Source organism: Drosophila tropicalis, unplaced genomic scaffold (assembly GCF_018151085.1).
Source record: "Drosophila tropicalis isolate 14030-0801.00 unplaced genomic scaffold, ASM1815108v1 contig_4, whole genome shotgun sequence".
Lineage (NCBI taxonomy): Eukaryota > Metazoa > Arthropoda > Insecta > Diptera > Drosophilidae > Drosophila > Drosophila tropicalis.
The window spans coordinates 1,538,914-1,566,428 of NW_027172862.1; the positions used below are offsets into that span (position 1 = coordinate 1,538,914).

Sequence of the window (27,515 nt, forward strand, 5' to 3'; positions counted from 1 at the left end):
GCGATGCGGTTGCTATTTGTGTGTTTACATGTGTTTCCTTATCTTATCTTTAGTATGCTAACAGAGAGTCCATAAAAACTTGCCGTTGATTCATAAATTCTCTTATTGTTTTTATTTATTCATGGTTTTGTTTTGCTTTTTTGTTGAAATTACTTTTCCTTCTCCTCTTTAGCGGAAGTTCAAGTAGATGCAATATAGTTAATTTACTGCATTATATATAACATTTGGCCATATGCTGTTGATGTTTTTAATAGGACAAATTATTGACATCGTAAACCTCTTTGGCACTGCATAGATATTTGTAGTCGGAGTTTGTGCCCGTTGTGCATTTGGAGGCCGGTTTGTTTGGACACGAGTTGTACATTTTGATGCCCACAACATTGGTGGCAGCAAAATTGCAGGCCAAGAGGAAACCCTTATAGGATTGACCACTCACCGAGAAGGTGGAAGCGGCACAACCGATGTCCGTATTACGATCCGAAACCAAAACAGTGAAGTGTCCAATAACCGGGCCATTGTAATTCGTTGGATAGGCATCGATATAGGCCTGTTTGGTATAGACATGCTCACCGTACCACATGTCGACACCCCATTGCACATAATGGGTTACATTCAACGGCGAATACCAGCCCATCCAGGCCAAATCCTGGCCAGACCAATCGAAGGCATCGGTATTATGGCAGCCATCGTGTTCCATCACACAACTGCGGACATTGAGAGCAGCCAGATTGGCCAATTCATCGTTCCACTTGATCGTAGCCATGCGACAGGCCGCACTTAGATTTGCATTTAATCCGCCGGCAATGAAATTACGATATTCATTCGTTCTTGACACAATGGCGGCCTTATCCGCAGCAGTGAGTGTAACTAAGGCAGCATCTTTGGGACAACTGGAACCCCAGGCCTATGGGGGAGAATATAATGAGAAACCATCTCTTTACATGGATAGAAGTAAGTTGCAGACTTACCCCACTGTTATCGCAACCGATATTCTTGGTGCCACCGCAGGATTTCTTACAATAATCTGTAGCCTGTGCCACATTCATTTGTAGGGCCACAATGGCCACAACGATGCCCAAAATATTCCACAAGATGTTGCTCATTGCTCTACTGCAAAACAAGTGCTAATTACTTAAACTCCACGCTCGCCCTTATATTGGAGGGGGAACTTTTTTTCTGCTCCATTTTATCTAAATTGTTTATCAACATTTGATTAAATATTTACCCTCTTCTCGACGCTCTATCTTTGTCGCTGTTCAGGGTATTGCTATTGCTAATTTGTTGGCTGCTGTGTAATCCATCAACAACAACAACAACAACAATAACATGGCGGTAGACGTCATTCGATTGAATCAAAACATCATATGGATAAACATTATCCCGCCAATACTCTCGAATATACACCTAATCAAACTTTTTTTGTAACCAGGCGGAAAGTGAAGCGCATCCATCCACGTGCATTGAGCAAATGTTTAAACAATTGAGTAGCTTGACAAACAACAGGAAAAATTATTCAGCTGCTCATGTCAAATAGTTAAAAGAATATTTAATTATGCATATGGAAACATTAAAGCCAGCCAGAACCGAACCTCTGATTTTTCCTTTTTGCATGGGAAATTTTCCACTGCATGAAGTTGAAAACAATAAATGAAATTGTTAAATGTATTATTCCCTTTCAATTTGTGGCTATAAAAGAAGCCACTTGCAACGTTTTCTGGGCAACAAGTGACAAAATGTGGCTACTGTCTGTTCTTTTACTCAGTTACCTGGCGATACCCAACTTGAGTATTACCTTGGATTATTGCGCCAGATCATTGTGTGGCCGTAGACAACATATAGCCTGTAATAATTTGGGTGTAAGTGGCAAAGAATCATCGTAAATTGTGAAAACGACCAACCAATACTCTTACAGGCCTGGTCATCTGCATGTCCTAGAGCACCCTCAGAACCATTGGCCATCAATTTCAATGAAGCCCATCGCAATCAAATTGTTTTAGGTCATAATGTTCGAAGGAATCAAATAGCAGGTGGAAATTTAAATGGCTACAGATCGGCCAGACGTATGGCAACAATGCGTTGGGATAACGAGTTGGCTCAATTGGCCTTGCTCAATGTGCGACAATGTGAGATGAGACACGATGCCTGTCGCAATACGGATACTTTTCGGGGAAGTGGTCAGAATCTGGCTATATATGGTTATTCTGGAGCACGATCGCGACGAACCATTGCACAGTTGATAAACATTTCAATGGAAATGTGGTGGAATGAGTATAGAGATGCCAGTATGAATATAATCAATAGATATCCCAGCAATCACAGTGGACCGTAAGTTTATGTTTTGTAAGGATAATAATGATGGGTGATGGGTGATTTGGAGAAGTGAGGAGAGTGAAAGCAATGGCCTGTTGAATTCTAAAAGATGATTTTAGTCCCTAAGAGCTCCAAGTAGGGCCCAAGTCAGCCTAGAGATTGCTTCCTTATGCTCCTCATATTGTTATGTGTTAATTCTTTTATCGATTGAGAGAGGTTTTTCTTTCAGATGGGGTTTCCATTTCAATCCTTTGTGATTCATGAAAACAATTCTCCTATCTCCTTTCTCAGACAAATCGGTCATTTTACTGCCATGGCCCAGGCAAATAATACTCATTGTGGCTGTGCTGCTTCCTTTTTTGTAAAAGATTCAATGAATTGGTTCCTTCTGGCCTGCAATTATGCCACCACCAATTGGGTGGGTCAACCTGTTTATCAAGTGGGAAATCCTGCATCCGGTTGCCTTAGAGGCAGAAATAATAATTTTAGATCTCTATGTAGTGTTAGTGAACGCTTTAATGTTTAATTATTATTATTTTTTTCTTTCAAATAAACATAATTTGTCTCTTTATATCTCATTGATCAACAAGTAATCAACATGTTGACATCTTGTTCTTCAAATGTCTGTACAAATATTGACCTAAAAAACACACACACACAATTCAAATTATGCCATATGTTTTTGGGCTTTAACTTTTAAAAGATTTAAGAGCAAAGCAGAAAGCGTTGAACAATATTTACCTAAAGACAAAACAAAGTTGAAAATGAAAAAAAACAACAATTTTCTAAATGGAAAACAAAATGTCAATTCAATGCAGAATCATAACTTCCCTTCCAAACAATCGAAAAACGATTTCACTTTGCCAAATGACATTTATTAGAATATTTTGTGGAGTATTATTTAAAAGTAAGTTCAAATCGGTTAAATTTCAAATTAAACAATTATTTTTAACTGGTTTTCTATTTTGCTTTAGTTGGAATTCCAAAACATTTTTACATTATTTATGGCCAGTGCCGGACTTCGTTAGCGCGGGGCCTGTAGAAGATTACTTTCCAGTTTGAAAGTGAATGAAAATAGGTCAAAAATTATTCGCAAAACTAAAGAATTTTTCCGAATTTTCCCATACATTTTATCATCTCATATTTTAGTCAATTTCTAACCACAATCATATGGTGATAAGTCAGGTCAATCGGAATTCAGCATATTTTAAAATAACATCAAATGCTTGGAAACTGGAAAATTAATCATTTAATTTCAGAACTTTAAAACATTAAAAAGATATATCATCTTATCAATTTGGCAATTTGGGTTCCAAAGTTACGAGTTTTTGAGAATTTTCAGAAATTTTCAAGTTAAATTTTTGTCAATTTACGTATTTTGCCTAGAACCGCAATAAAAAATTTGATAAGTTTCACTAATCAACAATTTTTTAACAACTCCTGCTATCCCGTAGTCCTTAGCTAATCCTGCTAGTCCTGTTTATGACTCTATGAAAAGGAAACATCTAAAACTTTCAACAATTTCATTTATATTCACATTATTTATTAGATCTTCATGACTTAAAAAAATATATTTTGGAATTGTCAGATTAATTGGGATTCATTGAGCTGGCAAAGATCACTTTCTTTTTCATTGTTTATCCTTGCTTGACCTTGAGAATTTATAGTTTCGCTTTATTTCTTGCTTTTTGGACAGATTTCATGTTTCTTTAGCTCATTTTTTCGAGCGCGTGTCGCTTAAATAAAAGTGAATGGAGTCGGAATCAAATATTTATTTCATCCAAACAAATATTTAGTTTATATTTATATTTCTTCATTATGCAACTCAGCTAAGAAACCATTAGAAGTACGCCCATCGGGTACGCATTATGGTATATAAAGGATAGACATTTTGGCATAAATTAGTGAAGACTAAAAGAAGAGAAATGATGTGGCAAAGTGCTGTTATAATGTTTGGCTCTTGCATTTTGTTGGCCATGGGACAAACTTCTAATTATTGCGATAAGGCATTATGCGGAACCTCCAAGAATATAGCCTGCAACAATAATGGAGTAAGTTTAATCCGTCTATGATTCACAATGAAATCATTGAGTTAGGGCGCTTCATTCGATTAGGCTTGGTCCTCGAACTGTCCCAAGAGTCCGGCACCAGTGGCAGTCACCTTCAATGCGGCCGAAAGGGCAACCATTTTGGATAAGCATAATACGATGAGAAATACTTTGGCTGGCGGCAAATTATCTGGCTACAAGGCGGCCAAACGTATGGCCACTATGCGCTGGAACGACGAATTGGCCAAACTGGCCGCCCTCAATACAAAGCAGTGTGAGATGAAGCACGACGCATGCCGGAATACAAATCAATTCCGTGCAAGTGGTCAGAATATTGCATTCTATGGCTATTCCGGTACGGCCAATTCAGGCATCAGCAATGCATGGCTGGCCTCTACCAGCATTGACATGTGGTGGAATGAATACAAGGACTGCAAGCAGGCGTATATGGATAAGTATCCCTCTGGCTACAGTGGACCGTAAGTGTTAAGTGGATATACATATATCCCAAATCACACATGCTTCTTTTCAACCTCCTTTCGAACTGGCAGGCAAATTGGTCATTTCACCGGCATGAGTCTGGAGAAGAATACGGCTGTGGGCTGTGCCGCCGCCAAGTATCTTAAGAATGGTTTCAACATGTTCCTAATGACCTGCAATTATGCCACCACCAATTATGTGGGACTACCTGTCTATGAGAGCGGCTCAGCAGCCTCCGGTTGCACCAAAGGCAAGAATTCGAAATATACTTCTCTCTGCAGCGAATCAGAAGTTTATAAGCTTTAATTATTGCAAATAAAAAGTTAACCGAATCTATGAGAGATATTTTCCTAAAGATATTGTTAGATGGGACAAATCTTTAACTCTCAGCCAAGTCGTTAGTCAAGTCAATTAAGATATCTTAGCTGATCTGGTATTATATTTAACGAATTCATCAGCGATTAAGGAAAATGAATTTTAATCGAAAAACTTTACTCTTTATTTATTTATTGAGCTTTGGATTTTTCTATTTTTTATAACTGAAAACAAAAGTAAATTTTTAACCATTCGAATCGCTTTCCTGTAATTTCAATGTTCTCTTTAAAAACTCATTAGTTTGAAGCTTAAATTTTGGTCGCAAAAAGTCAGAGAAAATCCGAATAGAACTATATTTCTATTTTATAAATATTAGAATTAATAAATTTGCTTCCAATTTATTAAGAATTTCCTACTCTCGCAAAGATAATGAAAAATCTAAATATCTCTAAAATACTTTTCTAGTAAAGAAAATATACTAAATTTTATGATATTGAATGAACAACATTTTTGAAAACTAAAATTGTATTTATTTAAAAAAAAATCTCATTAGGCAGCAGTTCCAATTCCCCCTAGAGCATTGAGTTTTTGTTTGCATTAGGAATTCATTCAATTTAGTTAAATATTTGTTTTTAATAATTTATTTAATTTAATTCATTTCAATATGAGGTAATATTTAGCGTTTTTTAAAAGCCAAAAATCAAGAAATTTGAAACTTGATTAAAAGAGAATATTTAAGATGACGAAATTGTTGATAAATGCTAAAAGAAAGTTTTCAATACGCTCAATAATTTCTGTGTGTGTTTTTTTTCAACATTTTTCATCATAATAAATGTATTAAAATTAGGTAAAATCGAATATCTATATCATAAAATAGTTAGTTCTAGCTTGGTACGAAAAGTTGATATATTTTACAGAAACTTTGTGCTTCTGCTTCTGGTATTAATATGTTAATTATGTTGTCTCAGCTTTAGACAGCTTTTATAACGAATTTGAGCTTTATAAATTGAGTCATGCAGTCCTTGGTAGATGAGTTGTCTAACAATAAGTGGCCCAGTCATTTAGTCAGCTGAACAACGAGGATCCGGGTTCGAATTCCAGGCTAGTGTATGGATGTAGTTTTCGTCTAAGGCGAAGCCCTTAGTTGCCAGTGCTTGTAAAGGTTGATAGTTTACCACTTAGGATATAGTACTTATAATATCGGTGTTGGTCGTCTGCCCAAAGGATGCAGACGCTTTAGCCTACGCCTGGAGGTGTTGCCGGCCAAATCATTGGCTAAGGGATTCGGATGAGCTTCGAGGCGGTTTCTATAGAGCGTGCTGGGTCGACCTTTTAGCTATTCAGCTAGCCTGAGTAGGCCCAGGTCATCGATTGTATATATTTAATGTTTGAGTTAAACCTTTAGATTTTTACTCTTTGGCCTTTCATTTGAAACTTTAGTTTCCGTTTTTTTTTTCTAAAAAATTATTAAATAAATAATAAATTATTTTGTATTGCCATTCACAATAAAAATATGAACCAGGGAAAAATCGAAAAACAAATAAAAAAAAAAAAAACACTTGTTATTAAATATTTACCCTGTTCTAAAAGATAGACCAAATGTATAAACAACATACACTTCATCACTTTACTCATACTTGGCAGTGTCGGATTAAAACAAGGCGGGGCCAAAAAAACCAAAATGTAGATTTTTTAGCTCATTTTCCTGTGTAAAAGTAAGGACATGAATGAAAAATTTTTAAAAACTTACATTTTTAAAAAATTTGTTCAATTATTTTTAAACTAACCTTTATTGAAAAGTTATATATCAATATTAAAACAAATTAATTTCATCTCAATTGTGCGAAAGTGGCTAAACAGATTGAGTTTTCGAGCTTTAAATGCGGTTTGACTTCAAAATCAAGACATGAGATTTAAAAATTCTCCAACAAAGAATTCATGAAGTTATGGCTTATTGAAATACTTTTCTGTTCTTGTTCTTCTCTAGCTTGTTGTGCTTCAAATGATTACTTGATAATTAATGTGACTAAGATTCAAGAGTAAATTTAAAACCATTAAAATGGAGACATTATATTCGAAAATCTCTTAAAGTGACAGATTCGCAAAGTTAGAAGTTGTTAAGAATTTCCCGAATTGAATTCAAAGTAAATTTATACTCTTTATGGATGGATGGATGTATGTAGATGAAGGATACTATGTAATATTTTATAAACATCTTTGGGAAGTTCATTAGAACAATCGACTAGTTAAAACAAACATTGCAAAGATAATAACAATTTAAGATTTTAGACAATTATTTATATATGTATTGACTTTTTTTTTACACATCGTATTTCTCGGCTATTTTACACAAATTTGTATAATTATCATTTTTGCCTGTATTGCAACCAGATGCAGCAGTTCCTTGTTGATAGACAGGTTGACCCACCCAATTGGTGGTGGCATAATTACATGCCATCAGGAACCAATTCATTGAGTTCTCGAACTTAACAGCAGCGCAACCCAAATGGGTATTCTTCTCTTGGGCCATGGCAGTGAAATGACCAATTTGTCTATGAGAGTGAGAGAGAGAGAGAGGGAGAGTGAGGTGAATTGGAATAGATTATCACTTAATTTCACTTACGGTCCTGAGTAGTTGCTAGGATATTTCTTGATTAGCGACATATTGGCATCCTTATACTCATTCCACCACATTTGAATGGAAGCTGTGACCAATTGAGCTGTTGTCTTGCTCGATCTGGCTCCAGAATAACCATATATAGCCAAATTCTGGCCACTGGCCCTAAATGTATCCGTATTGTGGCAGGCATCGTGCTGCATTTCACACTGTTTCACATTGAGCAGGGCCAATTTGGCCAATTCGGCATTCCAACGCATGGTGGCCATTCTTTTGGCCGGCTTATAGCCTGTCAACTTGCCGCCGGCTATTTTATTTCTTCTGACATTATGAGCTTTCAGGATTTGGTTTCTGCGCGCTTTGTTAAAAGTCACAGCCACAGGAGCAGGACTTGTGGGACAATTGGATGACCAGGCCTGTGAAAGGACAAGTGACAATCAGTTTATTATTTCTCTTTGGTAAAAGGGAATCTCACTCCATTGTTGTTGCAGCCAATATTCGTGGAACCGCTGCATAAAGAGGGGGAGCAATAGTTGGTGGCCTCTACCAAAGCCAACAGCAGGCTAAAGAAGCAGCAGACTAGGGGACCGTAACCGAATTGAAACATCTTTTCTTGGCGCTAAAATAAGTTAATGATCGTTTCTGGCTTATATAGGCAAAGATACTTACCAACATATGGCCTCTCAATAGAAAGTTCAGCAAGCGTGTACACTAAATATTTAATTAAAGACTATTGTTTAATCACCTCAAATATTTATCAACAAATTTTTAACAAAGTTTTTATGCCAAATGTTTAAATATGTTTTTTTTTTATTATTATTTTATTCAAATTAAGGGGATTTAATTTTAATTTCAATTCAGTTTGAAATGCTTGGATTCTCAATCTAATGCAATATTTTCATTCCTTTTTATAGAAGTTCTACAATTATTTTCAATTTTAATAAAAATCTAAAGTACTTTATTGAGAATTGTTTTTGCCAAGACATCAGCAAGGAAAATGAGTAAGTTCTTCTACATAGAAGTTCAATGGAAGTGACGATTGTTCATCCTTGAAATTGGGACATCCCCAGCTTATCCCATTCCCATCTTATCCTATTGAAAAGGAAGTTCTTACACATAAGTTGGCCAGGAAATTTTCTTCTTTTAACTGAAATTTTATTCCTCGATTTGCCACCCATGAAATGAAATAATGAACAGATTGTTAAATATTTTGTTGACATATTTGATATGCTGCCATTTTTTTTTTTTTTTTTTTTTTTTTTTTTTTTTTTGTATTTTTATTTTAGTTGTATGTAGGTTTTCAGTTTTTGTGTTTGTTGCTTGGTTGTTTTTGTTTTAATTTGATTTGTGTTTTTTTTTTTTGGTTTTGTCGATATATTTATATATACCTATATTAAATCCATACCAATTTGTTATGGATCATTTCATCTTTATTGGTTTTTGTTGTTGGTACAGAAAAATAAATATTCTTGCTTTTCCATATATGATATATAGATATATTAAAGTAGATCTGCACTTTTACGCTTTATTTCTATATATTGGTATTTTTTTTTTTTTTTTTTTCAATATAATTTTCTGTGGGCTGTTTTGTTGTTGTTGTTGTTGCGGTTGTTGTTCTTGTTAGTTAGTATTTAATAGAGATGATTTCCCAATCTAATAAATTTCACACACAAAATATCGGTTTCTATTTATGTATATATATATGTATGTATATCGGTTTATGCTTTTTCTGCTTTTTATATTTCGCTTTTGGGAAGATTTGTTGTTTCCTTTTAGTAATTGTGAGTATGCTTTATATACAGGTTTCTTATATGCTACACATTATATTTTCATCTTCATTTCCATCCTCATCTTTATAATTGTATATGTATGTATGTATGTATGTAGGTATGTATAAATTCTTAATAAAGCAAATGAAAATTGTGCATTTAGCCACTTGACTTTAAGTCAAGTATTGCCAATCAATCATGATTCATGATTGGTATTAGGTTTAGGTTTAGGTTCATAACATATAATCCACACATTAGATGAAATTAAAATTAAAATTAGGCCACTTCATGGCACTTGACATTGACATCGCCATCGACAACGACTACGACTAAACGATTCCATGCAATAGAATCCATCAATCTTATATTTATGTATGTATATATGCATATTTAGTATATAAAAACAAAAAAAACATTTACGTAATATCAAATTAATTTTTCTTACTTTCCTTTTGTATATTTACAACAATGTCATGGTCGCCATGAATTGATTTATTTTAGTTTTCTTTTTTGACATATTCGATTATATAGATTCCTAAGAGGATTTTTGCTCAAAGCGCACAGAAAACGATATTAATTGCATGCTATATATTTATATATATATATCATTAATTTGAGATTTTATTTTAGGTTTCGGGTTGTGAGGATGAAACTGGAACGTGTTTAACTGGGCAACAGAAAACCAATGACTGACTACGATTAAATATATCATTATGCTTTTTTCTTTTATATATTATAAATATTATATTTACTATTTCTAGGGAGATAATATTTAAGAGGGTATTAGTGATGAAGGGAAGGGTGGTAAAAGGGGGAGAGAGTGCCGTTTACAAACATATATTGTAGGTGTATAGAATATCCATAAATAGTTTCTGTGTTTCTAGACTAATATTAGTTTCTTAATAGACACCATTTGCATTTTAGCAGTAACAACGTGTTGAGTGTTGAGTTCCTTTCATCTTTAATTTGTCCCTTTGTGGTTTTTTGTTGTTTGTTTTATCTATATCTCTATATTTACTTAAGTACTTGTTCAATCTCTGGACTCGGCCGTATTAGCTGGGGATGCTTGTTGCTGTTGTTGTGCCGCCGGCGATGCAGGTGGTCCAAATTTGCTGGTTATCTTGTGCGAGGCATTCACAATGGCCAACTCATGCTTTGAATCCAAATCACAATCATAGAGACCGCTCAATGAATCGAGGCTAAGTAAACGTGAACTGGCACGACTCGACACAGATGTATCGTCCACATCGGGTGCATTGTACAATGAATTGACATCCGAGAGTGCGCCTTCAGCATCGGTCAGACCAGCCTCATTAAGCAGCGATATATTCTCTAGGCCCGGTTCATCTGTTATATAGCCTGTCGATTCGGCTCCCCCTAGACGAGAGAAGAACATAATTGAGAATGTGATGAGAAATTATAGATTACAACAGCTTACCTGTGGCCTCTTCGCGGCCATCGTCATCCGACCATTCCGATTGACTCTCAAGCGGATTGGAGTCCATGGACTGGTGATGATGTGTGTGATGTGCCGCTCCATATTTGAGCTCATCGTTTATCACATTCGACTCTAGACGCAGCAAACTGCCATTGGTTAGCGGTGCTGTTGCTCCTGCTGCCTCCTCATGCTCTTCCTGCTCATCGTCGTCGTCGTCGTCCTCGTCCTCGTCCTCATCCACCTGCTCATGATCGCCATGCTTTTTGTCCTTGGTATTATCATTATTCTTATGATGCTGTTGCATCAGACGCTTCTGTCGCACATGGCGACCCACTTCATCATCTTCAAATTCTTCATCGGCCAGGTTATCCTCGGTATCATCGTGATCATCCTGCTCGTTGACATGATTATAGCGTGTCGCCGACACAGCTGCCGCCGACTGTTGTCTCTGATGATGATGATGATGGTGATGACGCTGATGACGTTGCTGCTGCTGCTGCTGCTGATGATCCATTCTGCCATCGAGACTCTCATGGCTGTGTTGTAGCTCCTTGGAGCGTGGCCGTTGGCGATGCAAGCGCTGTTGGTTCTGCTCCAGCATGGCCAGAGCCTGCATTTGGCTGCGATTCTCGTGCAATATCTCGCAGGATTCCGTGTCCGAGGTTTGCCTTCAAAGAGAAGCGAAAGGAAAAACAGGAATTATAGAAAGCCAACTAGTTAAAGTTTAAATAATGTTGGGTTAATAGGAATTAGGGTCAATTGTCAAGTAGTGGATGGATGAATGAATGAATGGACGGATGGATGGATGAACGGATGGATAGATGAATGAATGGTTTTAATGGCCTATGCAGCCTTGTGGGCGGTGGGTGGGGATAATGGTCCTTTACCCACACTCCACCTTCTACTTACATTTGGCTCGACTCTGAGGGATTTTTGTTGCGCGTTATCTCCTTGATGGCCTCCAGGCCAACTGGATGCTTGGCTATCATGAAGCTATTACTTACAGGCAGCTTACTGCCGCCATTGCCGGCCCCACTAACAGCCATTACCATTAACTCATGCTCATCCTGCTTACTATTTTGATGGTGGTGTGGATGATTATTGTTGCCGCTGTTTGAATTGCTTCCACCGCTGAGATTACCATTCAGACTGCCAGCACTTCCTATGCCCTGTCCATTGGTTGAGCTTAGCTCTACATTCTGGCGACTGCTGCTACTGTTGCTCGTCGTGTGCTCCGATGTGGTAGCTCCGCCACCTGTTGCAGCAGCCAAACAACGTGCACGCGAAGATTCATTGAGCAGTCTTTGCAATTCCCTCTCAAACGGTGACTTGGTGCTATTGGCTAATCCAGTTGCCGTTGTTCCTGCTGTCGCCGCTGCCGATGATCCGTTACCGCCATTTGCCGTTGCCTTTTGCTGATAGTCGAAACTGTTGCAACTATCGCCCTTGTGTTGACTCTGGCCATGGCTCTCGGTGGTGGAGCTTAGTTCGAAATCTTGCAAATGACTCATATCCACAATCGGTGAGGTGGGATCCACTTGGATGTCACAGGGGTAAAGCCATTGCAGGGGATTTACGCGACCAGCAGGCGGCATTTGATAGCCATTGCCGTGTCCGTGACCGTGTCCATGTCCATGTCCGTTTCGATGCAAAATGCGACGCGGCGAATCCTCATCGCCATCATCAATATCGCCCTCACCTTCACCTTCAGTGGTCTTCGAGTAACTCTCATCTGAACTGCTCATCGATGGTGAATGTGGACGTGAGCTTAAATCATCTGTGGATGACATTTCACGATTCTCTTCCAGCTCGGCTGGCGGTAGCTTAGGCAAAGGTTTCATATACGTTCGTATTCCAGACAACGAGGAGGACGATTGTGGTCCATTGATCGTTGATGCGAGAGCTTGTTGTGTCGAGGGTTTTGGTGGCAATTGCGGTAATGGCGGCTGTTGTGAATACATGGCATATTGTTGCCGATGATCCAATTGTTGTTGTTGTTGTTGTTGCTGCAGTGATAACATGGAGTTGGGACAGGTGTAACGTGGTGGCTCGTACTTTGGTGCTGCATGCTGCATGGGCATGATCTGGATATTTTGTTTTGTTTTATTTGGGTTTTTGTTAGTAAATATGTGACGCGGGCGGGCGAGCAGGCGAGCGAGCGAGATGTGCGTGTGCATGCAGAGAGAGAGAGAGAGAGAGAGAAAGAAAGAGAGAGATAAAGAGTGGACACAGAGATATAGTGTTAGACACACACACACACACACAAATACATATATATATACACAAAAAGAAAGTGAGATCTATATAATGGTTTAAGATTTAGTTGTAAACAAATGGGAGTGGGTTCATCCGTTTTAAGAATTAATCACAAAATGGTACAAAAAAGGAAGGGACTGGACTGGATGGGATGGTTGGATGGTTGCATGTGCCAGGCACTGGGATAATTGGTCCATTTCAAAGGAGTATCTCCTTGCTCCAAAGCATTAGATCAACATCTTCTACATCTATGTCTACGTCATCATCATAATCTTCATCATTATCGTCATCATCATAATTATTGCCACCGTTATCGTTTTCGTCTTCGTCTTCATCTTCATCTTCACTCACCTTGGCTACCGGTGCGATGCTGCTGGCATGCAATAGCGGCTCGCTCTCACGGCAATGGCCATAGCCCAAGCTAGCGGACGATGCATTTGTATGAAGATGATGATTATGAAGTATTGTTTGTGATGGTTGTTGTTGTTGCTGCTGCTGTTGTTGTTGTTGTAGTTGCTGCTGTTGAATGTTACCATGCTGGTTGTGGTTGTGGAATTGATTGTGTTGGGTTATAATGGGCAATGCCGGCGGCGGTGCGTAGCTTCTTAGCTGAAGCTCCCGTCGCGGCATCATGAAACAGTCACCACCAATACCACCGACACCACCACCGCCAATGGACATGGCCATTTGTGTTGGCGGTAACTGTTCCATTAGCTGCTGCGACAGATGCCGACCAGCAATTGAATTTGGATTCTCAATGATATTGAATTCGCGCAACATTACCGAAGGGTGTTGGTGGGTCTGATTTTGTTGCTGTTGTTGTTGTTGATGATGATGCTGGAGCTGAAGCTGATGTTGAAGTAGGAGCTGTTGGTGCTGGGCTGAAGGCGGTGCCGTGGAGGAGGACATCATATAATGTGACTGCTGCTGCTGCTGTTCACCATTGTGACCATTCTCTCGTATATTGGGCAATCCACCATTGGCTATGAAATTCGATGGCTGCTTCTGTAGTTTACTATTCAGACGCTGCTGTTGCTGCTGGTGCAGGTGATGTGGCGCAGGTGGAGGCGGTGCCGGCGTCGGTGCTGGTATCATGGCCACCGGAGCCACCTGTGTATGATGCTGCAGCAGCAGTTGATGCTCCTCATTATTTGACATGCCCATTATGGCCTTTTTGCTGTACGTATCCGTGTTGACACGATTCTCCGTAAACTGTGATGCTTTCATATAATAATCTGGTGTATGCATCGATTGCGGCAACGACATGGTATTCCGCACCTCACCATTCAAAGATTTATTATTACTATCGCAAAGGAAATAGGTGACCATGTCACCTTTACCCTTGACCTTAATGGTGCCACGACAACTATAAAGAAGAGAACACAATTTTCAAACTGCATCAGCATACAAAGAACATTCAAAACTTACCGAAATTCGAAGTGTGAACCAACTAGACTATCGACAACCTCTTGGGTAACCTGAGAGTAGCCTGGCACTCCGGTGGAATCCATGCGACTGGCCACATTGACCGTATTGCCCCAAATATCATATTGTGGCTTACGGGCACCAATCACACCAGCCACCACGGGACCAATGTTGATGCCTGCAAAATACAAGAATAGAAATGCACGTAAAGGGATTTGCATAAGAGTAAGGGGGAAAGATGCCTTTACTCACCCACTCGTAGCATGAAATTATTATAAGAGTGACTATTGATCTCCTGCAGGGATAAACGCATCGCCTTGACATACTCAATCAATGCCGTCATATGGCGACGCACTGAATTGGGATCATTCGGTTGGATTTTGTATTCTGGGATCAAACCAACCACAGCCATATATGTGCTGCCCACAGTCTTGATCTTATCAATGCCACGGAAACGATCCTCCTTGAGCAGCTCATCGAAATCGGCAATTATCTCATTCAAGAGACGTAGACACTCTAAACCTTGATCGGAGCCATCCATTTCGGTATAGAATTCATTGAAATTCGGTACGCTGGCAAATATTACGCCAACCTTGGCATAGCTCTGATGGTAAAGCTCCTGTTAACCGAAGAAAATGACCCAATTATTATTCAATGTGTGTTAGGTGTGGTTTTATCCTAAACTAACCATATTGTTGCGGAATTGCGCATCAAGAAAATGTGCAGCCACATGAGCGGGCAGCAAATTGTGCAGAATGCGCTTATTTGACTCCTGCAGCACATCCATTTCTTTTTTCTCCTGTGAGGCCTGCATTTGCCATAGAAAGTCCAGACGAGCTGTACCCTCAACGAGACGTCCATGCACTAAAATGGCAATCATAAAGATGACAATGCGGGCCAATGAGATCAAATGAAGCGGAATGGAAGCGCTGCAAAAAATAAAGGTTTTAGCGGCCAATTTAGTCAATGGAATAAAAATGTGCCAAATATAGCAAAAGAGAGATTGACCTACTTAACGCGATTGTCGTAACACTCGAAGATATTCTGATGTGACAGCTCAATGAACAGGCCATAGATGGTGCCCATGCCAAGGACAAGCAGCGATTTAAATATAATTGGCAATCTAAAAGGAAAACAAACATGAACAACAAAATTTGATTAATGCGATGCCTTGTGGATTGGCTTGGGCTTGCGCCTACTCACCTGAGGAATACGGAAACGGAGAGGAAGGCAAATGCAGCCGATAACGAGACATATTGCGGTAAAGAGCATTTGCGATGTGCATCATTTGGATATGAAAATATATGGGTATAGATTGTTCGACTAGACAGGGCATTGGCTGTGGCATTTGACGAGCAGATCGGATGATCGGAAACACAAGTAAACTGTGAAATATAAATTGAATAAATGGGTGGGCATATTTTTGGGAGTGGGAATCCTTTGATCACTTACCACATTAACCTGTCCCACCGAATAGATCAGGATTATTGTAAATATCGTAATGGCCATTCGAAGAGTAAAACTTTCAGATATATCCCAAATGATCCATTTCAAGCGTACAGCCAGCAATAGCATCAATATGGCACTGACCCAAATGAAGGCAGTGAGAAAGAGTAGCAAAAGGATAAGGGTACGGGGCAAAGCTGTCACTTGAAGGGCTGCGCCCAATATCAATAACAGCAAGGAACAGCCCATGGCTGTGGTGAAGCCCAGATCAAAGTCCTTGTGATATTCTCGCTCCATTTCGCTTTGACGGAAACGCAATGTCAGCCGGTCGACATGTTCGGACTTGTCACAGTCCACAGAACGGGCATTGATGGCCTGCGAGAGGAAGCGATTAACCCGATTCGTTGGCTGTTGATGATGTGCGGCCACCGAGTGACGTTTGCGGAAGGGTCGCTTAAACTTATCGGCCACCTTGGATTGCGACTAATCAGCCACGGGTAGGAAGATGAAACAAAAAACAAGCTTAGTTAGTTTCACTCGCTATGATAGGTTCTAGTTATTCGCTGGCATTGCTGCTACGTCGAGAATTAAGAATGTGTGTGTGTGTGAGAGAGAGAGTTTAATAAGTTTAAAGAGAAAGAGAGCGAGCTGGTAAATTCGCTAGTTTTTTGGGCGAGCGAGCTGAGGCTTTTTTTTTTTAGGACATGCAAAGGTTGAGAGCAGAGCGCTAACTGTGATGATTTAATAACGAATTAAAACAACGAGTAAGCTAATTGAACTAAACAATATGAGAACATGCATTCGGGAACACGTTACTCTTTAAAAGCCTCCCCGCGAGAGCAAAATCTTATGAAACCAAAATAAAAATAGTTATAGTGATGAGTGCATTACATGTAATATGTGTGTATGTTTAATAGTTCAATGACTTAAGAAAGGTTTGCGAAATTGAAATTTAAACAAGAGAGAGCTAGAATGCTAACAAATGAGTCTTTAGTAGCGTCTTAAGTAATTGAACTTACATACATATGAAATTTTGAAAGGCATAGTGAATACTTTGGACATTTCTTTATAATTTTTTGATTAATGACAGCTTTGTTAGGCAGCATAAACGAAACACAGAGAACGAGCGAGAGAACAGAACGACAGAAGTAACGAGCGAGTGAGCGAACATTAAACACAACGACGAGTAATGAACGAAACCAACGAGTGAGTACAAGACATAAACACCACAACGAGAAGACGGCCGACAAAGTATGGAACAAGTATAAAAAATACCAAAAAAAGATAAAAAGAACTTGAATGAATAGAACAAATGAAACGAATTAAAAAAAAAAAAACGAACAAATTGAACGGTTTGTATTTTTTTTTTTTTTTTTTTTTGGATATTTGATTTTTTAAATTTTTTTATTGGCTTATTTGGGCTCTGCTCACTTTATTATTGGTCGTGTGATTGTTGTGCCTATGTATGCGACTAATCGTACTCGCTGCTGAATTGGGATTTGTGCCTACGGTCACTTGGACACTGCCCCCCCTGAACCGCCGCCACCGCTACCACCACCACCATTCGCACCACCATTAGTGACACCACCAAGACCAAGACTATTACCAACACCACCTGCACCTGGACCGCTGTCAACGCTGATGACGCTGCCATAGCCGATGCCGTGCGGTGGCGGGGTAGCATGTAAGATTTTTTGTAGACGTATTACCTAAAGATCGGAGAAGTATATACAGTATATATATATACACATATACAGTAGTAAGTTTTGTTGCTTAAAAACTAGACTTTTGTTTAGCCAAAGAAAAGACCAAAAAACGAAAAACTAAAAGTTAAATAGATTTGTTGTTTACTTATTTAGCAAGAATTAAATTGAGTTAAACAAGAGGTGAAAGGTAAGAGTAAGGATAGTTAGGAGATATAGAGAAATACAGATACATAGATAGAGTGAAAAACAGAGAAAGAGACAAAGAGAAAGAGAGAGAGAGAGATAAATGAAGGGAAAAACAATAGAGACAAAGGTCAACGAAAACTAAACGCAACTCAAATATAGACTAAAAACATATTTCGATTAGTATGAATTGATTTTAAAAGCATAGAACTTGATTTACCAAAATTTCCAACATCAAAGGAACTCATAAGCATATCAGATACCCTGTAGCCATACCCTAAGGTGGGTGTAATTTGGCATTTTTGTGCTTATTGAGTTCCTTCGAATGGATATTCCCCCCAATCAAATTTCAAATCAAAACCCCCTGCCAAATTTCAAATTTATGTAATGGTGAGAAAACTGTGTCAGTGTTGTGTAATGTCCAATGAGTACTTCTAAACTAACTACGACGGGACAACGAGAACGAAATGATTTGGATTTAAATTTAATCAAACTACGCACAACATTAAAACGTTTGAGACTAGACTATTACTTTTATACTACCAAGACTACAAGTTAGTTAGTAGATACGAGTAGTAAGTAGTTTATACATTAAATAAAAACAAAACTAATACAACCCACAGAAAACATGAGGAAAGGAAAACCAAAAACAAACTGAGGGGAGACAAATTCAAAGGGAAATGAAAGTTGGAAGTCTGGATCACTGGGTTTGGGGGGCGGGTGGGGAAAGATTCCCTTCGAATTAGTTTGGTATTAACTCGTTTGCTTTCTTTTTTTTTTCATTTTGGGCAAAACTTACCGCATCCTGAAAGTAAACGAAAAAGAATGAAATCAACGCAAGAAAGAAATCAGGAAGAAATTAGAAAACATCTTTTTTTTCTTTTTAACGCATTTCTACAGGGCAAATGAATAAAAAGACAAAAAAAGGACAACGCAAACGAAAACAGGACCCAAAAAAAAAAAAAAAAACTGCTCATACCCAGCAACTGTTTCTGCTTCATGCACCCAAAGAGAGGAAGAGTAAAAGGAGAAAAAGAACTCAACTGAAAACTGATTAACTACAACTACAAAGAGAAGAACAGGATCGATTTGGAACAAAGAGACGTAGCCAGAGTATGTATATATATATATATATGGGGGAGGGGGAGAAAGATAGATAGAGTAGAGAAGAGAACAGAATAGAAGGAGCGGGGACAAGAAGAAGGCGACCATAATTGAGCTTCTTACCTTACGCGAACCCTTCTCGGACACATGTACGGCTGTGGCTGCTGTCGCCGAATCTGTCGTAGAAGCGCCTCCTCTTGCTCCCACAATACCACCACCCACCAAGGCATTGGCTGCTGCTGCCGATGGAAACGAACCGGTGGCTATATTCGAGAACGGCACTGGCTCTGAGAATTTAATGGTATGCAATAATTGCATAACCACATTCGATACATTTCTAAATGACAATTTGCGACGACTGCCGATGGCCGAGCGGACACCCAAAGTGTTTAGCATCAGTGGCTATAAAAACGAGAGATGAAAAGATATTAAAGTAAAATTGCATCTAATGACAAAATGACAAATGATGATGATAATGTCTTACTTTACGCCGATGCGGTGGCGGGACTATAAAGAATGTATCAACGCCATGATCACGCAAATACGAGGAACGCTCATCGCCGTGTCCGGCCTCCACCTCGTATTCACCTGACAGCGAATCGAGAGTGGCACGGGTAACATGCACACGGCCAGGCTCACCGCCAGATTCCATATAATTGGCCAATGTGACATCATTTGACCAAACATCAAATTGCCATTTACGTAGGCCAAGAACACCGCAAAGCACACGTCCAGTATGAATGCCCACACGCATATTAAGAATCACATCGGTGGCCTCCACCACAGTGCTAAGAATCACAAGAATTATGGTTTATATAAAGATTTTGTGTGATAGACCAACGGGTAGCACTCACGCAATGGCATCGATCATATCGAGACCCATTTCCACTGCACATTTGGCATGATCTTTGCGCGGTTCCGGCAAACCAGAGACACAATAATAACAATCACCCAATATCTTAATGCGCAGGCAATGATTATCCTACAAATGATATAGAAATTTGGATTATATTAAAATTGTCACAACTAGTGGATTAGTTAAACTTACATGGGCCAATTGATCAAAGCGTCCGAATAACTCATTCAGCAGACGAACCAACTCCTGGGCGCTACATTGCGATGAGAGCACAGTGAATCCAACAATATCGGCAAATAGAATGCTAACATTCTCATGCTTTTGTATATAGATGCGATGAAATTGTCCAGCCACTGGCGATAGTATGTCATTCTTCATCTGCATGGCCACATGCTGTGGCAACACCGATAGCAACAATCGTTCCAGTTTCTCATTCTCATCCTGTATCTCCAGGCGTGCGGCAATACAGTTTCGTGTATCGAGGAAGGCTCGACGTTGGGCCCGCTCCATCATGATGTTGACCACCAAACCGGCCACATTGACACCAATGAATACGACAATATTGGCAATCAATTGATTATATTCCAAATACTGTAGAGCATCCGTGAATATCTTATAGACCGTGAGGCTAATGTGCACCGATGGTAGGGCGATGCCAAAGGCAACCGCCTCCCAGATTTGAAGCGGCATCATTGCATAGGCTAGAAAGACCACAAAGACAATCTGCCAAACTCCTTCGGCCATCACCTCTTTGGTGTCTACGGGGAATACACTGCCCAATAGAGTGGGCATGGAAACTATGCAAATGCTGGCCGTGAAGAGAAGTATGCCATAGCATAGTGTAGGTAAATGATGATCCTTGATAACAGAGCATTGCAATAGACCCAGCACAATGGCAAATAGCACACAGACAATTGAATTGAAGATGTTCTAACGAATTAGTGGGACGAGAGTTAAGATTAAGCTAATTAAAGGGTTAGTTTAAGCTAAATACTCACATGAAAGGTGGCCGCATTATTAAAGGCCAATGAGAGGGCTGCCATAACACCGCATAGGACAACAACTAGAGCCACCACGCCCAGCACCGAGAATCGTTGCAATTTGAGTGTATATCGCTGATATAGACATTCCAGTTCATCATTCTCGAAGCGCAGCGTATTGAGCGGGCGGCCGCGCGTCGCCTTCACGGCATGATCCATGCGGATGCCGGCGCTGCCGCCGCTAAGCGGCTCCTCCTCCTGTTTATGATGATGGCCAAACGACAAGGGTTGGCCAAGTTTATCTTAGCTGCAATAAGATTAAATGAGTCAAATGAGTTAAACTGACAAACGACCTTGAAAACGCAATCAATGGAGAGGAAAACTCAACATAATCATCATTAACGCAAATCCCAAAGTCCGCAAGTCCCACCCCCCATCACCTTCTCCTTCTGTCTATCTATCTATCTATCTATCGACTGTTTCTACTGTGCTTTTGCTAGTGTTATATATGGTGGGAGGGTGTCTTTAAAAATAAATCAAAACATTTCCCACATTTGCTCAAAATATCGACTAAAAATAAGCGCGCACAAGGAACACAAGAAGTAGCTGGCGTGAAATCAATCAATGTTCAGTGTCCAAGTTTGTTCCACCAGCAGCAGCAACCAGCAGCAGCCAGCAGAAGCCAGCAACAACACACCACAGCAATTTGCGCACCAGCAACTCGCCACCTGCCCGAGAAACCAGCCAGGCCAAAAAGCTTCCTATGGGAGGCATTGAGAAGGGGCTGGGGAAGAGCTGGGTGATGAGCTGACTTGAGAGAGTATGGGGGAATGGGCCATATGGGCCATATGGGTGACAACATGACAACGCACACACACACACATACACAGTCATCATCCATGGTAAGATTAATGGCGATTTGTATGCCGGCAATCCGTTAAATTCATTAAAATATTATGCACAAATTCACATTTTCAAAATAAAAATCCGTAATTAGTTGCCAGCAGCAAAACAGATCGGGGCGTTCAGCCAAATCAGTAAAGGAAAAGGAAGAAGAAGAAGAAGGGAGTGCTGAGGGGCAGACCGGTAGGGATCATCATTCCATCAATTAGCCATGACATGATATGATTATTATATATACAATACATATATATCTTTTTTTTTTTTTTTTTTGGTAATGTACTTTCTATATATTAAGAAACTTAAGAAACAGTTAAATATATATACATATAGTATATGTACGATATCTGTACGATATTTTCCAGTCTTAAGGTTATAATTTGTCAGTATTTGTTCTTTCTTCGTGGCTTTAATTAATTCATTTTCGTTTGAAGAGAATTTTTAAAATGAACATGCTTTAATTTCAAAAGGTTTTTTTAGTTTTCATATTTAAAAATTCCCCTGACCTTTTAATTATGGCTTGAAACTGACATACACTGTTAAAAATATTGAAAAAGAAAACTGAAATAAATACCTTTTATTTCTAAATATTCAAAAACCTTTTAAATTTGTTTTGTTTATTCATTTAGTTTCTTTTGATGGGCTTTGATTTCAATAACCAAAATTGTTGGCCTTAAGTAAAAAAAAAGTAAGAAACTAAATTTCATTTAGATTTCCAAATGTTCAGTTAAAATTTGGCCTAAACAAACCAGGGAAAAAATATGACCTAGAGAGAGAGAGAATTGTTTTTAATTATTTCAATTCAAAGTGGTCATTAAACATTAAGAATTTCCAATGAATATTGAACAATAGTTTGCACCAAATGTGGCCCAGAATAATGTTAATTATAAAATATACCTATATATGTTGTTTGTTTCTTTCGATTTTATAGCCCCAACAGGTGTTTTTTCAGTTAAGGTCTTACATAAACCTTTTGCTTAATTACTTGTGAAAAGTTTTCAGTAATCGAACATTCTCGCCATATTTGAGCTTCTATATACACAATTCAGAGACGACAATTGACAAAAGATTGTGTTTATTTGTTTGTTTACTTGTTTGCTTTTTCTTTTTGGCAGTTTGGGCAGAACTTTTCCTTCTCGCGTTTAATGTTCGCACCGTGCACATTTTGCACATTTCGCGACGGGCACACAACACGACATATTTAATATAATGAGACGTGAATATTTTTAATTTCATATTTCCAAAAAAAAAAAACCAAAAAAAACGAATAAAAATAAAATTCAAATTAAAATAAACAAGAAAAACGCAACAAGAAGAAACATTCTATTTGCGGTATGCCGAGAAAAAGAGACCCAAAACATTGCTCGAACATTTCTGAGTTATGCAAGTGTAAATAATAAATTTGCATTGCAGGTTTAACGAAATGCCCCCACCGCCCCCCTCTGCGCTTTATCCATCAACACATATAATTGAAATTCACGTCAAGTAGGCATTTTTCGTGCGTATTTTGGAAAATTATATTTATGTGTCCAACATAAATTGACGCCACTTGATATATAAGATTGCTACCCTGTATGCATGAGCATACACATGGGGTATATAAGCAATGACAGAGGAAGCTATAGAAAAATCAATTCTGATCAATACATATATTAAAAAGATACTTAAGAATCGAAAAATGGTCAACAAATGAATTTAGTTAGGTCTATTCTCGTTTTCTTTTTTGAATAAATTTGATCGATTTGAAAACGTTTGAATATGTGACATTTTAGCAACATTTACTAACACCACAAATCCTACGATGTGTTCATCCTAAGTCCACGGCATCTTGTAGTCGTATAAGCCAAAATCAAAAAGAAAAAAACCTTTACTTCAGTTTGTTGTGGTAACTTTAAGATATATTAATTGAGTTTTGTGAATGAATAGAGAAAATGTATCAATGGCAAATTGCTCATTTGATTGTTAAACGATTTTTAATGTATATTGGCAATAATTTAAGCATAATTTACTGCAGCAATTTGGCGAACATGAAATTTTTGGCAGCATTCACTGGCTCTTGCCAAAGAACACACACACACTGACAGCCACACACACACAGAGATACAACTAAAGAAAGAACAACAAGTTAAACATCAATTAAAAGGCCACGCTCCCTTGTCTTGAGAGAAATAGTAAAATAGACAACGATGTGGCTCTAAGTTCATTGTCAATCAAAAAGGCGACAAAATTGCAAAACAAATACATATATATATATATCTTATATATTCTTATTTTTTGTTGCATTCAATTAGAATAGAAAAAGTATCACACAGATTTTCTTTCATTTGCACTTGACTGAGATTTAGAATAAATCATATTTACACTTCTTTGCTCCATCAACCAATTATCAAACGAACATTCAATCAATCCAAACAACACACTTCAAAATACAAACTGACGTAGAAACCCACACCTAGAAAGAGTGAGAGAAACAATAAAGAATAGAGGGAAATCAGTAAATTGTATCTCAAAGATTTGAATGCCTCATCTTTAGACAAGACGAAAGCGAAGCAATCAACTAAACTGATGGACGTTTAGTCGTTTATAGAAATACCCTGTAGTAGGAATCTCTAATATAATTTTGCCAACATATTTTAAGACTATAACAATAAATTAAAGAAGTTTATGGTTTTGCTAAAGAGAATACTATTTATTAATCAACAGGAGAATCTAAAGATCTAACAAAAAACAATTTCATATAGTCCTATTAAGAAAGAAGTTCATGTTTCAAATACTTTTTTGTCCAATGCCAATATACTCTTACTTGCTTAAGTCCTGGGTATATGCACATCCTTTCAACTTCAATCATCAAAATATGCATAATTTCAATTCAATATTTAGATAGCTAATAGAATCAGATTAACTAGAAATATTTATTGTTGTATTAAACTGATAACATAAAAGGAAAAAGCGCAACCAAAACATTTCAACAATTGTATAATTAATAAATGCATTCACTCATATTTATAAATACAAACATTCATATGAACATATTTCATCTATCTTTATCGGTTTGCCTGTCTTTGTGTCTGTTTTCTTGGTGGCTGGCAAAGAGAATTCAATTAGAAAATAGTTTCCGGTGTTTTTTTTTTTTTCTGTGGATTCACAAGCAATCTAATTTCGTTCCGCTTTCGTCAATCAGAAGAACTTATTGATTATATATACAATATTATGCCTGGATGTAGATGTGCGGGCCAGTCTGGGTCCTTTTAGTTATTATTTTTGCAAATCAATTAGCTGATGCAGTTCCAAGAGAGAAAAAGGACATCGGAGCCTTCAATCGCGGCTCCATAATTTGATTATTGGCTAATTTTGTATGGCTTTTATCCAGCCATATGTGTGTGTGTGTGTGTGTGTGTGTGTCTGTTGTTGTCGATAGCAATTTAAGTGCCGCCTCGCCGTCATCTATAGAAGGAACCCAAAACAAAATCACTTTAGTTGACCCACCAAGACAAAAACAAAATACAATTTTTGGCGGATGACAGGATGAGTAAGAACAGAAGGCAAATTGGAAAAAAGAAGAGAGAAGAGGACGAGAAAAAATATGGCGCCAAAAGAAATTTTTGTGGCGCGCCAGGAACTCGTAGATATGTCCTGATGAGGGAGTGAACTCGTATGGGAATGGGGATGGGTTGTGTGTGTGTGTGTGTGTGTGTGTTGGGGGAGAATTATTCCAGTTTTCTTTTCTAGATACATGACAAAATGTTTATATACCCTGCAGGAATGATTAATATTAATAGTCCCTCGAACGAAAGGTCTTCCAATTGAAAAATTAAAGGAACTCTTAATGAACTCTTTCTCAAAAACAATCAATCAATTTGTTAGAGAGAATTCCATTGAATAATGGCAGAGTATGGCAGATTCGGTTATGGCCTGCTTTAGTTTTTGTTTTCTTGTTTTTATTAGCATGTGTGAAGACTCGAGTTCAAGGATATAAATATTTTGTCTTTGGTCCGTCGTATTTGTTGTTATTGTTGCTCCTTTCTGATGTCAGCAATTTTCAATGGGGTTGGTTCTATTGAAGGGTTTATAATATCCATTAAATAAATATTTGTTTTAAACTTTTTGGGTGCATTGTTGTTATTTTTAAAGGCCTCATATATATGTATGTACTTGTATGTATGTGTATGTGTATGTAAAATAAGCAGGCACATACATATGTATGTATGTTTTACTTTTCATTAAAGCACAAGGACATCCTCTACATCATAATAATTATTCTTCTTTTGCATTTTCTTTTCTAGTCCTTTTCCGTTTAGCCCTTTTGCCATTCTCCTCTGCTTAGGTTCTTTCATATCATTCGTTTGTCATACTCGTATGTCTGGATTTTGTTCTAGTATTTTCTTTCATTTATTGATTCCGCCTTCTCATCTTGTTTTTTGTATCAACTGTAACATTTCTCTGCCTTTCTTTTGCATTGTTGTCGTTTTACTTTTACTCCACTGCATAAATCACTATTTCATCTACATTTCCTTTCCATTGTTTTCCTCTAAGGTCCTTGACTGACATCTTGACTTACAAATAGCGAGTAACGAGTAACAAATGTTTGACTAGCTCAATCTCTTCCATTACTTCATTGTGAATTGTCAGATTTACTTCAATTTTTTACGCTTATCCGTTAAGAGAACTTGTTAGCTTTATTTGTAGATGAGTAGGGGGGAGGACGGAAGGTAAATAGGTAAGAGGTAAGAGCACGGTTAACGGAAATTATCTCTCAGTTGTTTCAGTGTTGTTTCGTTTTGTGTTATATTTGTTTGGAGCTGCCTATTTACCCTCACTGTTTGCGCATTTGCACGGCCTCCTCTTGTCTCTATCAATGCAGTGCAATGCACCTGCTCATCACCCCCACTCCCATTACCACCCACCCACCCATATGGCTGGCTAAAGCGATAATCAGCCACAGCAGGGCAGTAACGACACGATCTTCAGTTCAGCATAGTTTAATGGGAAAGGAGTGAAGTGAAGTGAGGTGTAAACGATGGGACACAGTGCGATAAGCGTAATGACTTGGCGATTTAGATTTAAAATTGGATTTCAAATTGAATTTTCGTTTTTGCATAAAATTTGGTTTTGTTTTTGTTTTGTTTTTGTCGTTTTTGCGCCTAATTAAATGGAATGAGAAGGTTGCCAGTGTTTAAGGGAAATAAGTCAATGCATTGAACATATGTTAAAATGTTGGCTGACTGAGCTAGAATTGTGCGGGAGGGTAAGGGAATGGGAAATGGAATGCCTGTGTAAAGAGGATGGACTTGAAACGTGGTTTTGCATCCGCAATAACTGGTAGGAGGGGGACAATGTCAAAGGCGGGGCGGGATGGGTTGAAAGGTTGGGCTGAGTTGGGTGCAATTGGCAAACAGTCAAGAGACTTGGCGGCAAGGGCATGCAAATTAACCCGCTAAAAGGCCAAAGCACACAAAATGTATGAAGAGAAAATCAATAATTTTTGGGTTTTTATTTTTAAACATAAAAATGATAAAGAATAAAACAAAGGGCCGGATTCTATATGCCCCTATGTTTCTATCTACTTCGAGTGTAAAGATCTATTAGAAAATGCAATAGGGACGAGAACGATACTCAAGAACAATTCCCCTGATCGATTTTACCTTTCAAACTCGATACCAATCTTAAATTATTAACACTAGT

General features: G+C 38.3%; 3 protein-coding genes across 4 annotated transcripts in view; all 3 read right to left on the reverse strand.

The window, feature by feature from the left end:
* Positions 1 to 85: 85 nt before the first annotated feature.
* Positions 86 to 1,131, reverse strand: LOC137573313 (venom allergen-1-like). The gene is made up of 2 exons (XM_068285240.1): positions 969 to 1,131; positions 86 to 904 (listed from the first exon to the last, which is right to left on the reverse strand). Exons 1-2 carry the CDS (start codon positions 1,101 to 1,103, stop codon positions 248 to 250), a joined length of 792 nt encoding a protein of 263 aa, XP_068141341.1. The 5' UTR covers positions 1,104 to 1,131; the 3' UTR covers positions 86 to 247.
* Positions 1,132 to 7,473: 6,342 nt separating this feature from the next.
* On the reverse strand, positions 7,474 to 8,039 carry LOC137573401 (venom allergen-1-like). The gene is made up of 2 exons (XM_068285337.1): positions 7,777 to 8,039; positions 7,474 to 7,705 (listed from the first exon to the last, which is right to left on the reverse strand). The coding sequence occupies exons 1-2, from the start codon at positions 8,037 to 8,039 to the stop codon at positions 7,474 to 7,476; spliced, it is 495 nt and encodes a 164-aa protein (XP_068141438.1).
* Positions 8,040 to 9,056: 1,017 nt separating this feature from the next.
* rut (rutabaga) overlaps positions 9,057 to 27,515 on the reverse strand; it is a 35,696-nt gene continuing 17,237 nt past the window's right edge. Inside the window, exons 3-18 of one of the 2 annotated variants that reach the window (XM_068284980.1) lie at positions 20,952 to 21,240; positions 20,146 to 20,883; positions 19,952 to 20,079; positions 19,582 to 19,885; positions 19,221 to 19,499; positions 16,111 to 16,587; positions 15,862 to 16,043; positions 15,671 to 15,781; positions 15,347 to 15,587; positions 14,911 to 15,277; positions 14,662 to 14,836; positions 13,734 to 14,599; positions 13,585 to 13,667; positions 11,887 to 13,061; positions 10,978 to 11,645; positions 9,057 to 10,916 (exon numbers count right to left, since the gene is read on the reverse strand). In XM_068284980.1, coding sequence (XP_068141081.1) covers positions 10,570 to 10,916; positions 10,978 to 11,645; positions 11,887 to 13,061; positions 13,585 to 13,667; positions 13,734 to 14,599; positions 14,662 to 14,836; positions 14,911 to 15,277; positions 15,347 to 15,587; positions 15,671 to 15,781; positions 15,862 to 16,043; positions 16,111 to 16,587; positions 19,221 to 19,499; positions 19,582 to 19,885; positions 19,952 to 20,079; positions 20,146 to 20,883; positions 20,952 to 21,152 — 6,342 coding nt within the window. In that variant the 5' untranslated portion in view covers positions 21,153 to 21,240 and the 3' untranslated portion in view covers positions 9,057 to 10,569. The remainder of the gene's footprint in view (positions 10,917 to 10,977; positions 11,646 to 11,886; positions 13,062 to 13,584; positions 13,668 to 13,733; positions 14,600 to 14,661; positions 14,837 to 14,910; positions 15,278 to 15,346; positions 15,588 to 15,670; positions 15,782 to 15,861; positions 16,044 to 16,110; positions 16,588 to 19,220; positions 19,500 to 19,581; positions 19,886 to 19,951; positions 20,080 to 20,145; positions 20,884 to 20,951; positions 21,241 to 27,515) is intronic. The other variant, XM_068284979.1, reaches the window with a different exon arrangement.